At 39.1% G+C, this 11717-nt stretch overlaps 1 protein-coding gene across 1 annotated transcript in view; it reads right to left on the reverse strand.

The window, feature by feature from the left end:
- Positions 1-3187: 3187 nt before the first annotated feature.
- Positions 3188-11717, reverse strand: part of LOC122062136 (BTB/POZ domain-containing protein At1g21780) — a 10069-nt gene continuing 1539 nt past the window's right edge. Inside the window, exons 3-4 of the mRNA XM_042625804.1 lie at positions 4259-4374; positions 3188-4154 (exon numbers count right to left, since the gene is read on the reverse strand). Of these exons, the coding sequence (XP_042481738.1) occupies positions 3549-4154; positions 4259-4374 (722 nt within the window). The 3' untranslated portion in view covers positions 3188-3548. The remainder of the gene's footprint in view (positions 4155-4258; positions 4375-11717) is intronic.

The following is an 11717-nucleotide window of genomic DNA, read 5'->3' on the forward strand; positions in this document are numbered from 1 at the left end:
GGGACTCCTTTACTATGCTATAGAGATGGCAAGTCAAATCCAACATCTTGGACCGTCTGGGGACCGACACCCTGTATATCATCTCTATAAACATGAAATATCCCAGAAATTTCTAATGTGATTTGACTGCCAATGATGAATGACAGATTGAAAAGTAGGGTGGGGTTGGAATTAGACAGCTCCTTTTGTGAGTTCTTGAAATTCTTGGGATTCTCTCTCTCTCACACACACAGAGATTTGGAATGCCTTACATTTGGGTCTACGGTCAAAATTTTGTATGAATTGGCTCATTGTCTTATTTATCTTCCACACCTACTGATTTAAATTTGGGTCAAATTTTGTATGAATTGGTTCTTTGTGTTATTTATCTTCCACCCACTGATTTCTTTGATTAGAGTCGTCTCGCATGTTATGACAAGGTTAATAGTTTGTGTGCAGATTTGTCTCCATCCACCTTTTCCGGCATGAGATCTGAAAGGAGATAGAGGTATTTGTCGAGACCGATATCGATATCAATATCAATATTGATACTGATAACTAACGTTCTCTCTTGAACTCGACATGATTTTTTCGTCAACTTGAAGCTAACTCAGTGGCCTATATATATATTTCTCTCATATGATATCAACTTCAACTCAAGATCAATGCATAGATCCTGAAATTAAGCTACAAACTAACACATTTGCTGAACATACATCACTCTATGAGCGTGTTGACGATAATGAACAACATCATAATCAAACCACATTAATTGTTCAATAAGACTTTGTGTGGTGTATGAATTTAGATTTGGTGTTGAATGTATTCAATGATATGTCTTAGAACTTATAACGAGACATGAGATACATATGCAATATTAGATATTATAGTTGTTTTGAATATTAGATGTAGGTATTCATATAATAATTCTTTAATTTATATGAAAATACTACTGTTATATTAGTTTATTTGAAATTTACATGTTTAAAATTTGTACCATCTATTTTTCGTTTTTTTTTTTTACTATTCTTTGTTTATTTGACCACATCATTTGAAACTTTTCACTATTTAAAACTCGTACTATATGTTTTCCTTTTTTTGTCGTATCTATTTTTTCTAACTATGGGTTATAGACGAAAGCCATAATAGTTATTAAAAAAAAATAGGATTTAGGTGTGAGTTGCCAAAAAATTCAATCTTTCAACACGGCGGGACACACCAGAATGGACCACACGGTGAAATGAATATATTGAAGAAAACAAATGAAAAGTTTGGCTTCTTCCCAAAGGAATTGGACTACTTCCCTTGTCCCTATCAAAGTGAAAGGATTGACACATTTGCATATCCTTTTGGAACTTTGGACACATGTGAGGGAGAGAGAGATATGAAACCCATAAACATTTGATGGGTTTATTTCCAGCTACGTGGCAGTTCAGCTCTCCCGATTCTAAATATAAGCAGAATCTGACCACAGGCTAGGTTGAAGTGAATAGAAGAATATAATGAAAAGCCAAACTTCTTTCCCAAGGAAGTGGAGACTAGTCAGATTCAGAATACTGGATAAGATATATGGGTCCAGTTTCTTCTCTAATCTTTTTACCCGAGATCTGAACTTTTTGATTAGCAAGGGAAATATTAACATCCTCCCCACTAATGTCAATTGCATAGTGCATTTGGTGAAGTGTGGTGCATTAAATCAACGCTTATCATGCGTTCAAGCCACCTGACCGTTACCTCCCCCTCTTCCACTTTCTATAGAGTTGGTACTAAAGATTCCTCTCTAGTGCTGGAGAGGGACCAGTGAGGGTTCTCTCTCTCTCTCCCCACTGGTGTTGAAGATGATCCAAATCCAGGAAAGGTCGTTTTCAATTTTCTCCACAGTAAGAGGTGAAAGTTAATGATACGAGTTTTTTAAGATCCCTGCTTACCCTTAAGGTCTATTTAGCTTGACCTAGATCGAGTCATGCTCGAGGTCAGGTTAGGATATCACAGCCTAGGCTAGGCCCAGCCTGGTCTTGATTGAACCTGATTGGACTGAATTGGCCCGTTTAGTTCTTATTTTTGTCATTTCAAGGCTAGGTTAGCTATCCCTGCTTCTTTGACCATATGTATGATTGTATGGTATATATTTATATATACAGGGTCGGGCCTGACTGGACTCAATCCAAGGCCTTGTCTAGTGATACGCTCAAATTAGTCACCCAGTGAAGCAAAAACACGTGGTGCCCAACCGAGGGATACCCACTATGACCATAACTCCAGAGATCAGAGGGAGGAGGAGACTAGAGTCCCCCTCAACTGATGGAGATTGCGAGGACTTTAACTACGTGAAGAAGAGGAAGGTTGGAAGACGTATCCCAGTAGGACTCGGAAAATGGGTAATCCTATAAGAAGAAACCCTAAAAGACAAAACGGGTAAGTCAATATACTCACACCATTACTCCTGTGAAAACACTGTTCTGCGAGTCTCTAACTTGGGCGTCGGAGGACTAATCTCGGAGCCACCTCCGAGCCTCTGCGTTCTATGCTTGTGTAGGATCAACGCTCAGCCTCATACAAATTCTCGACATCAACACCTAGGTCCAGCCTACCCCCACCCTACCCCCGAGCCTAGATATCTTATACTCGCCAAGCTAAACATGCACCTCTAGTTACATCTCTAGTGGTGAAGGCTATCAAGCTTGACTACCACAAGACCCATCGCCTTCAAAATATGAATAATTTGATACAATATTTTAAGGATCAAGTTTTCCGTAAGCCACGATGGTCATTGCAGTAGAATGGAGTGCCCAAAAACAATGAAGAAGATTTCAGACATTCAACTAGTAGAAGTAAAACCACTGATCCACATCATGAATGCTCAAAATGGTTGAACCCTTCTTCATAGGTGAAGGAAAACTTTATTGGCCATAGGTGAAGGAAAACTTTCTCTTCTACCGGCTAACCGCTGATCCATGAAAGCTCAAAATGGTTGTGTTTGTACTTCTGCTAATAAACAAATGAATAGTCAGATATTCTTGTCGAATCATTTTCCATTGTCCCATAAGTGCTCTCTATCGAATGCTTCAAATTCATGACTGCCCCTGGAAACTCTAACAAGTCCCAAGTAGAAATCTTCACTGTTATCTGCTTGAGGATAGGCAAGAGAAAAAACCTGTGTACTGCAGTGAAGCTTCTGCCAGAATTCACAGCTATTTTGCTACAGACATAAGAAGAAAATTTCACTCACTTTTGGATAGTTTGTATACTCAAACCTTTTAAGATCCAAATTCAATAAGATCTCAAGAAAATGGATGGTATGCTTCCACGAGGAACACGCACCAATCTCATCATACACAGCTAACCCATTTCCAAATTTAGGCGAGAAAGGCTATTAGAATAGTTTCTGAGTTTCAGGCATGAACCATGTGGATCTCTGAACAAAACACACTTTACATCCAACAAGCACTCACATCTGCAAGTGTCTCATTGACTAATTACTATGTATGTGAAAGATACAATCATATATACATAAATCAGTGAGCAGATGTATCGAGTTATGGCCAATGAGTTTTGCATGCATAGGAGGATCATGCAGGCTTCCAGACAGTAAGTATCTCCTGAAACATTTCAATGACAAGTTCCCTATCTGCATGGCGGAAGAAGCTATTGACCTCATCCCTCACATCATATATCTTGCCAAAGTCAAACAAGTATGTCAAGCACCCTTTCTTCAGCTTGCTCAGTTGGTATAGCCAGGCCTCCTGCAGCCTCTCCAAAACATTGCTGGAGTTGATGTCCTCCAGGAGGCTATCCTCACAGGCCTCTTTGAGGTCAACAATGTCATATTTGTTAGCTGCTCCTAGCAACGACAACCGGTGCCTCCAGAAATCCTCTTGCTTTATGGTCCCATACAAGTAACTTAGGAGAGCTGTGCATGACTCCAGTGACATGTCTTCTATCTCTACCATAGAGGATTCTTTCTCCTTTAGGTCATGTTCAAACATGCTCCGGAACACTGGTGAGCTTGCAGACAGAAAAGCCTTGTGGGCTCTCAAACTACCATCAGTCGTGTTGATTGTGACATCTGCATGGATAGCCTCATCAAGCATACGGGAGAGGCACCGCAGTGTGGTTTGGGTTGCAAGAGTCTGCATTGCTCCATCACAGGGCCATACAGATAAGGGTTCCCCTCCCTGAGTGTCAAAAGGAATAAGTTAGAAACGTTTTAAAGAGGAGAAACTTATTGACTTTAGAGTGGAAACCAGACTATAATAGAAAATGATCTAAAGAGGCTGACATTTAATGGACAGATCTTAAGGTCCAGAAATTCAACATCAATGATGAATCGACCGTGAAAAGTAGAATCAACAGGCCAGACAAAGTCTTCACTGGTCCGGAGCAATCTCTCATGAACTGCAACATCAAGCAATAACATATTAATACATTAACACAGAAACATGCCAGGAAACCAACCAGCTTCCCTGTCTGTGGATAAACTAAAGCTACAACAAATAGAGAAATTTACTGCCAGAAAAATCAAACTGGGCATAAATTGAAAAGACCAGGGCATATAGATCCACTCCAATTCGAATCCCTTTAATCCAGATTTGAATCATAATTTCAAATGCAGTTTATGATCATGTCAGATCTGGATCATGCATGTGGATCTTCAACCAGATATGGCTCCAAATCCAGGCCATACATCGGTGAAGTCCCTATATATCTTTGGCAGAAAAGAACCAAATATTAGGCTTTAAATATCCAAATTCAACCATATCTGATTAAATATATATGACCCATTAAGATTTTGGTCGGATTTGGGTCCACCATCATGAATCCAAGTCGCATTCGGGTCTGAACTTAGTCCATGTCCTATAAAAGAGGTGTTCACCATAACACAAATATTTACATGGACAACCCTTTGATCTGAAGATAAAACAAAGCGCCAAATTCAAGATAGCATTCACCAGGCAAGTGGCTCAAGTATCTGACTAAAACTTGAGGTTATGTAGTCAAAAAGAGAAAACATACGATAACCTCATCAAAAGTTCAAAAAACCACCTTCTCTTGACACAATACAACTCCAAAGCTTGTCCAAGAACTAACTTATCTTTCAGAGATGACCTGCTGTGCTGCCAAGCTTAACACTACGGTGGAAATTGGAAAAACAATGCCCAATAATAATGATCTTGAGGACCCAAAATGAAGTTTGAAAAGAGCCCTTGTTATTTCCCCATTTTTCCTTGTCTCTATCTACCCAATAGGAAAACCCCAAGAAGAACTTATAAACCCCCAAATTAAAAAGGTTCATCAGTTTCTCTTGGGCTTTGCTCAAGTGAAGAAAACAAAGAGAGAAGATGGGAGTAGCCAGGGCCCAACTGGCAGCTTCTTGTGTGTGCTCAAGAATTTATTTTTTGAATGTTTTCTTCTAGTTTCCACCATTGCATCAACCTTGGACGAGCTAGTTGTCTACTTGTCTCTATGAGAAACTTAAGGTGAAGAGTTGAAAAAAGAGAGATTTTTTTCTTTTATTGAAATTGGGATCAAATACAAGTTACAACTACGCCATACAAATACTTGAATTGGAATGCAAACAAGAAGTGTGGTTCCCTTTTATAGGGATTTTCATCGTTTTTTTCCCATGGAAGTAATGTAGGAATGGATTTGACAACCAAACCAGACCCAAGACTGCAGGAAATTATAAACCAGAGAACAACCAATAATCACGCAACAGTGAGCAGCAATAACAGTCCAATATTAACTAGTTAACAGTCCTTAACAATCAGATTTGTCAAACCAGAATTTGGGGCTTTATGACCAGATATCAGCACCAAACAAAAGGACTAATCAACAACCAGACTATGGTATCAACAGTCCACAACTATAACAGAACAGTAGCAATTTCAGCAGTTGACAGATTTCAGATTACCAATATAGATTAGAACAGGGCGGCAGTAGACTAAATAAACACAACCAAAAAACTCCAGAGGTCTTTAGAGGTTCAAATCAACAACAATAATGACCCACCATCTTAAGGAAGCAACATAAAATCAGTCACAGTAATCGACCTCAAGTTAGGACACAGCAGGTCACTAAAAGACAAGGAATTGGTGATTTCTAATAACTCAAGATTGAGTGGACAGAATCACCCCAAAATTGGGTCGAACCATGCTTGGATATTAAGGAACAATCGACCAAAAAACTGAGACAATCAGAGAATCAGACCTGGCTATTCCAGTAGGGGTGGATGCTCTGTTTTTGCAGAATTTTCTGAGCAAGTTCAGAAATCACATACCTGATTTGTAGCCTTGATAAACCTCGAGAATAAACAAAGAACTTAAAGAGAATAATCACTAGAAGCAGACCTCCTGGACTTCACACCGCAAGGAATCACTTGGATCGCACACCAAGTCCTTCTTCCTCGATCTAACACAAGGAAATAGCCATGGATACCCAGCGGTAGCAACAAGAGAGTTGTTTTCTTAATAATCAAAATCGTGGCTCATAAAAGAGCCCTCTTCTTTATTTATAATGATGGGGAGGTGATGGGAACATCAAGACGTACAGCCGAAGGAAGAAGAAGACCCAACCTTCTTTGTGGTTGGAGGATTAGAAGGAGGAAGAAGAAGAAAGAAGAAAAAAAGGAAAAGGAAGGCTCGATCCAGCCTTCCCAGCGCTGGATCGAGTCCTCTCCTTCCTTTCTTTGCCAAGATTGTGTGGCCCCCACCAAATCTGATATGTTAGTAGTTTTATTTCCTAGGATTTTGTTTATTTGAGTCTTTAAGTCAATTAGGAAACTAAGTAAATATCCCATTGATTTCTTTTTAGAAAGTTTCTTTGTTTATGAAATAGCATTCCTAGGATATTCTTTTCTTTTTAGTAATTAGTCTCTTATTTATGTAAGGCCATTGGCCACGGTTCCAAATTATTGAATGAAGAATATTGAAAGAAAAGGAACACCCCAACCCCCACGATTTCTCTCTTGCTGCCCCCTCCCTTTTCTCGCCTCTCACTCTCGCCCCTCCTCTCTTTCTCGATATTCTCTCTCATCTTGTCTCTCTCTTTCACTCTCTCTGTCCCTCTCGGTTACTACTTACTGCTGCTGGCTGTACCTACTGTCCGTGAGTTGCGAAGAGCCCCAACATCATTCGCCAAGCTACATCGACAATACTAAGGATCTCTATACAACCGGCTGGACTTTTTTTCTTCATCAACCAAAAGTGGACTACATCTCTTTTTTTTGGAGGACCTTGGTCTCTTCTTTTCTCCTCAGACCAGGACAGCAACAAGGTAAATAATTAAACTAAACCCCCCCACCTCCATTAATCCCTATTATATGTTGCAGCCCATTAACATTGAAACCAGCCTTTGCCCTTTTGTTTATGCCTATTTTTACCCATTGTTCTAAAACGTTTCGTCACTGTTATATCTCCAAAACCCTTGCTGATTTTCTACTTTAGTTGGCTGCTAGAGGACATTGATTGTTTGCATATCTTATTTGGGTGTCTAGATTGATTTGTGCTGAACCTAACATTCGTATGACGTTTGTTCCTTTCCCCATGTCCCCACTTGAAGCTTAAGTAAGAGTTTATGTGTTTTTCCGCCTAGATTATTATTGCTTTTTGCTACTTTATTTATTAGTCTCATTCTATTTTGCATGCTTAATCTTGTTTGCTGAGTTTCTTTTTTTGTCCTATCTACCCAAGTCCCTTGAATTAACACTACCTAGTTAGTTAATCTTGTAGGAAATCTAGTCACCTAGGAACTCCCTACATCAGGAGGGTTTACAAATAATAGTAACTCAGAGTTACTAAAAACTGGAAATTGGAATCTAATGAAAATAGAAGCTAGTCTTGAGTCTCTTGACAGAAATTAGAAACTAACAATGACTTGAAATTAGAAACTAATTTAGGACTTCAAAATAGAAACTAAATAACTAATTAGTAACCCCATCAGCAGCCCAAATCGTGGGCTGACTTGGACCAGATCTGGGTCGACCCAGTCAGCCACTTGGGTCGACCATGGTCTTGGTTCTCCTTGTGTAAACCCTTGTTGGTACTGCATCAGTCATGATAATCTTGACAATATTGCCAGAGTCAAAATTATCTTGACAATATTGCCATGGCGGGCTTAACTATCTTACCATAGTGCTGGTGATAGGAAGTCTTAGACGATAGCCGTAGTCGGTGCCGTCAATGTTTACTTTCAATTCTCCCCCTCAACATTGTTTCTTGTTCGAAGCCTGCTTGTCATGCCTAGTTCATCTCTATATTTGGTAAGCTTGGTAAAACTAAGTCCTTTTTTTGAACATGTCAACAACTTGTTCATCTGTTTTAACTGGCAGCAGTGTAATTTCTCCTTGCAAGAATTTTTCTCGAATGAACTGATGATGTACTTCCACATATTTAGCCCTCGCATAAGAAACAAGGTTTTCTCCAATTGCATGGAAAACAGGTTATCACAGTATTGTAATACCGAATAATTCACTGGTTGATGTAGATCATCCATTAATTGCATTAACCATGTGTTTTCCTATGCTGTCATTATGGCTAATCTATATCCTGCCTATGTGGTTGACAGATACATTACTGATTGTTGCTTATTACACCGAAAGGCTGCTCTCCATACTGAACGTATATCCAGTTGTTGATCTTCTCGTTCCTGAGTCACTTGCATAATCAGCATCAAAATACCCAAATTGCTCGCATGCTTCTCCTTTTTCAATATAGGAGACCAAAATCAATAGTTTCCTTCATATTATCATAAAATACGGCTGCTACTTCTAGATGAGGCTTCTTTGGCTTCCACATGAAACAACTCACAATGCCAACTGCAATGCCAACTGCACAAGTGATATCAGGCCAAGCCATTGTCAGATAAATTAGGCTACCTATGAGTTTCTTGTACATGGGTTGAGTCTTCCAAATCATCTTCACCAGCAACACTTAAGTTAGTGTTAACCTCTATTGGTATAAAGCAGTCTTCCAGATTTCTTGTTTTTCGTGACACAAGAACAACCCTTCTTTGACTCGATCAATCTCAAGTCCAAGAAAATGCCTGAGCTCCCCGAGCTCCTATGCCTAAAATCGTATAGATAGATTCTCCCTGATCTAACAATTTTCATTTTCATCATCTCCTGTGATGATAGGTCCTTTACATAAACAAGCATGATTGATATCTTACCATTTTGAGCTTTTATGAACAAGCTTAAATCTCCAGGTGTAACTGAATATCCAATTTAAAATAAGATTCAGCTACCAATTTGTACCATGCAGGTGGTGCTTGCTTCAATCCAGACTAAGTTTTTTGGAATTTGCGTGTAATTTTGTTGGTCTTGACACAAACCCTTGAGGCTGCTCCAAGTAAATTTCACGATCAAATTTCTCCATGAAGAAAGGCATTATCTACATCCATCTGCGATAGTGCCCACGACTTGCTTGTACTAAGCTCTCTCCCTTCTCCCTTATTTATAGGCCAAATGAATAGAGGGCAAGGATAGACAATAGCAGAGACCATGGTTCAAGAACTCATAAATCTAGGCTGAAATCTGGGACATTTCAATAGACTCCGAGACAAAATCTAGCATTACTGAAATTTGAAGTTTGGCACAAACTCTAAAATAGCTCAGAAAAAAAATAAAAAAAATAAAAAAAAATAAAAAAATTGGTTTTGTTAGTTTTGGGCCAAGCCAAAATCTGTCCAAAACCCGAGATTTTGAACCTTGGCTAAGACACGCCGCATACGAAACCTTAATTTCCCATTTTGTATGTGTCGTCCAATGGTCTGCGCCTAACAAATTGACATTGTAAGTGGGTTGGTGGGAGGCAGCCCCCTCCCAATTTTTCATCCTCCTCCTTTTTGCCATTTTATTCATTACTTCATCCAATGTTGCCAACACAACAAGATGACGAGTCATTTATTACTTCTTCTCCCTTCCATTGTTCCTCTTGTGAGGAGAACCCAACAAACTCCCCCTTTGACTCTTCCACAACACAGGCTCAACACCATAACGATCACCAATTTTCACATTGTAGGATTGCCCGCCGCATCTTGCCATTCCTACAATACAGATTACTTATTTCATTCTTCACCTTGTGCATTCTTAGTGCGTGTATGATTTTGTGTTCACCATCATCAATGCGTGTTCCATTCTGTAAACACCATTGTGCAATTATGTGCACTCTTCATGTGTCATTTTGTGCAGCACTAGTCCCTTGAGTGAATCCTTGAGTGAACATCTCTCAATCATGGCACGGATCTAATATCGCACCAATCAGTACTTCACTACTTCATATACTAATGTGGTGGAACTCTGGTAGGCGGGTATCATCATCACCATCGACACCATCTGCATCCAATCATCTTGTTGTACATTTCCCTCATCAAAACTACCATGGGAGGAGAATTTGAACAAAACTAATGAGGCATTAGTACAAACACATTGTTGAGAAGGTAGAACAAGGTCTAAATAATATCATCGTCTAAGTAGACGACAATATTGGAATCTGTCTTCTCCACCTTACTTTTTAAATCTCTTTTTAATTGAAAGTAAACATCAACGGTACAGTCAGTACTGAATACGGCCATCGTCCATTACTTTCTATCAAGCAAGATAGTCAAGCCTGCCATGGCATTATGGCCAAGATTGTTATAACTCCTCCGCATAAAAACAACAATGGAAATCCCTATAAAAGGGAGCCACACTTCTTGTAATTTGCATTCTAGTTCAAGTATTTGTAAGCATAGTTGTAACTTGTATTTGACCCTAATTTTAATAAATATTTTGAAGTTTTCCTTCGTTTCAAATCCCCAATCTGGAATCAGAGCCAAGAAATCGGCCTTCTCTTCTTTAACCATTTATTGCCTGTCTCACAAAGGCTGATAACCTTCAACTTTAGAGGCGTAAGCTTCTTGTAGCTTCTCCGCCAGTAGATTGAGTCTCGTTTTTTCTGTATGTGAGCTGCAGCAGTTTTGTTTCCACATTTCTGTTCTTCAGCATCCCTTTGTGCATGAGTCTCATCCTTCATTTGTCATTACTCATCCCTTTATTCCTCTTTATATTTCTTAGTTGTTATAGAACAAAAGAAGAGAGAAGGAGGAGAAAGAAGGGGGAAGCTGAGGAAGGTGAGGGTGAAGTTGAGTGTTGAGTCAAAGTTTCCATTAAAGAGTGAAGAGAGTGGTTTTATTGTTCATTTTAGAAGTTGTGCGAAAGAAGTTTAGAAGTGTTGATTGAAACAAAATAATTATAAAAGAAGAAGAGGGAGAGAGTATTGAAAAAAGGCTGAAGTAACAGAATACATGATCACAAGAACAAGAGAACGAGGTTCTAAGTGTTCTTGTATGAGTGTTGTATTCCCTTATTTTTATGACGGAAGTTATATCAGATTCTCAGTGTTGTGATGTTCACATAATCTGTTTGTTATTCTACCTGCATATTTGAAAAGTTTCCTCTCTTAGTTGTGCCTGACCTTCTTCTAGACTCTGAGTCACCTTCTTTTAGGCTTCACTGGACAACAAGTCATCCTCATTCAAATATAGGCCGGGCATAATTGTGATGGTTCCTAGGGATCCAATATGACCACTTAATTCTACGTTGCCACGATATTTTTTCTTCTGATTTGGTGATGATTTGCCCGGTAATCTCATGTCCAGACAAGCTGTAACTTCTGTTGTGCTGGCAATAGTGTTAGGTCAAATTGGCAGTATCAATCACCTGTCTGTGGTTGTGCCAGTGTTTTTTGGTTTTTTTTTTTTTT

Source organism: Macadamia integrifolia, chromosome 14, assembly GCF_013358625.1.
Source record: "Macadamia integrifolia cultivar HAES 741 chromosome 14, SCU_Mint_v3, whole genome shotgun sequence".
Classification (NCBI taxonomy): Eukaryota; Viridiplantae; Streptophyta; class Magnoliopsida; order Proteales; family Proteaceae; genus Macadamia; species Macadamia integrifolia.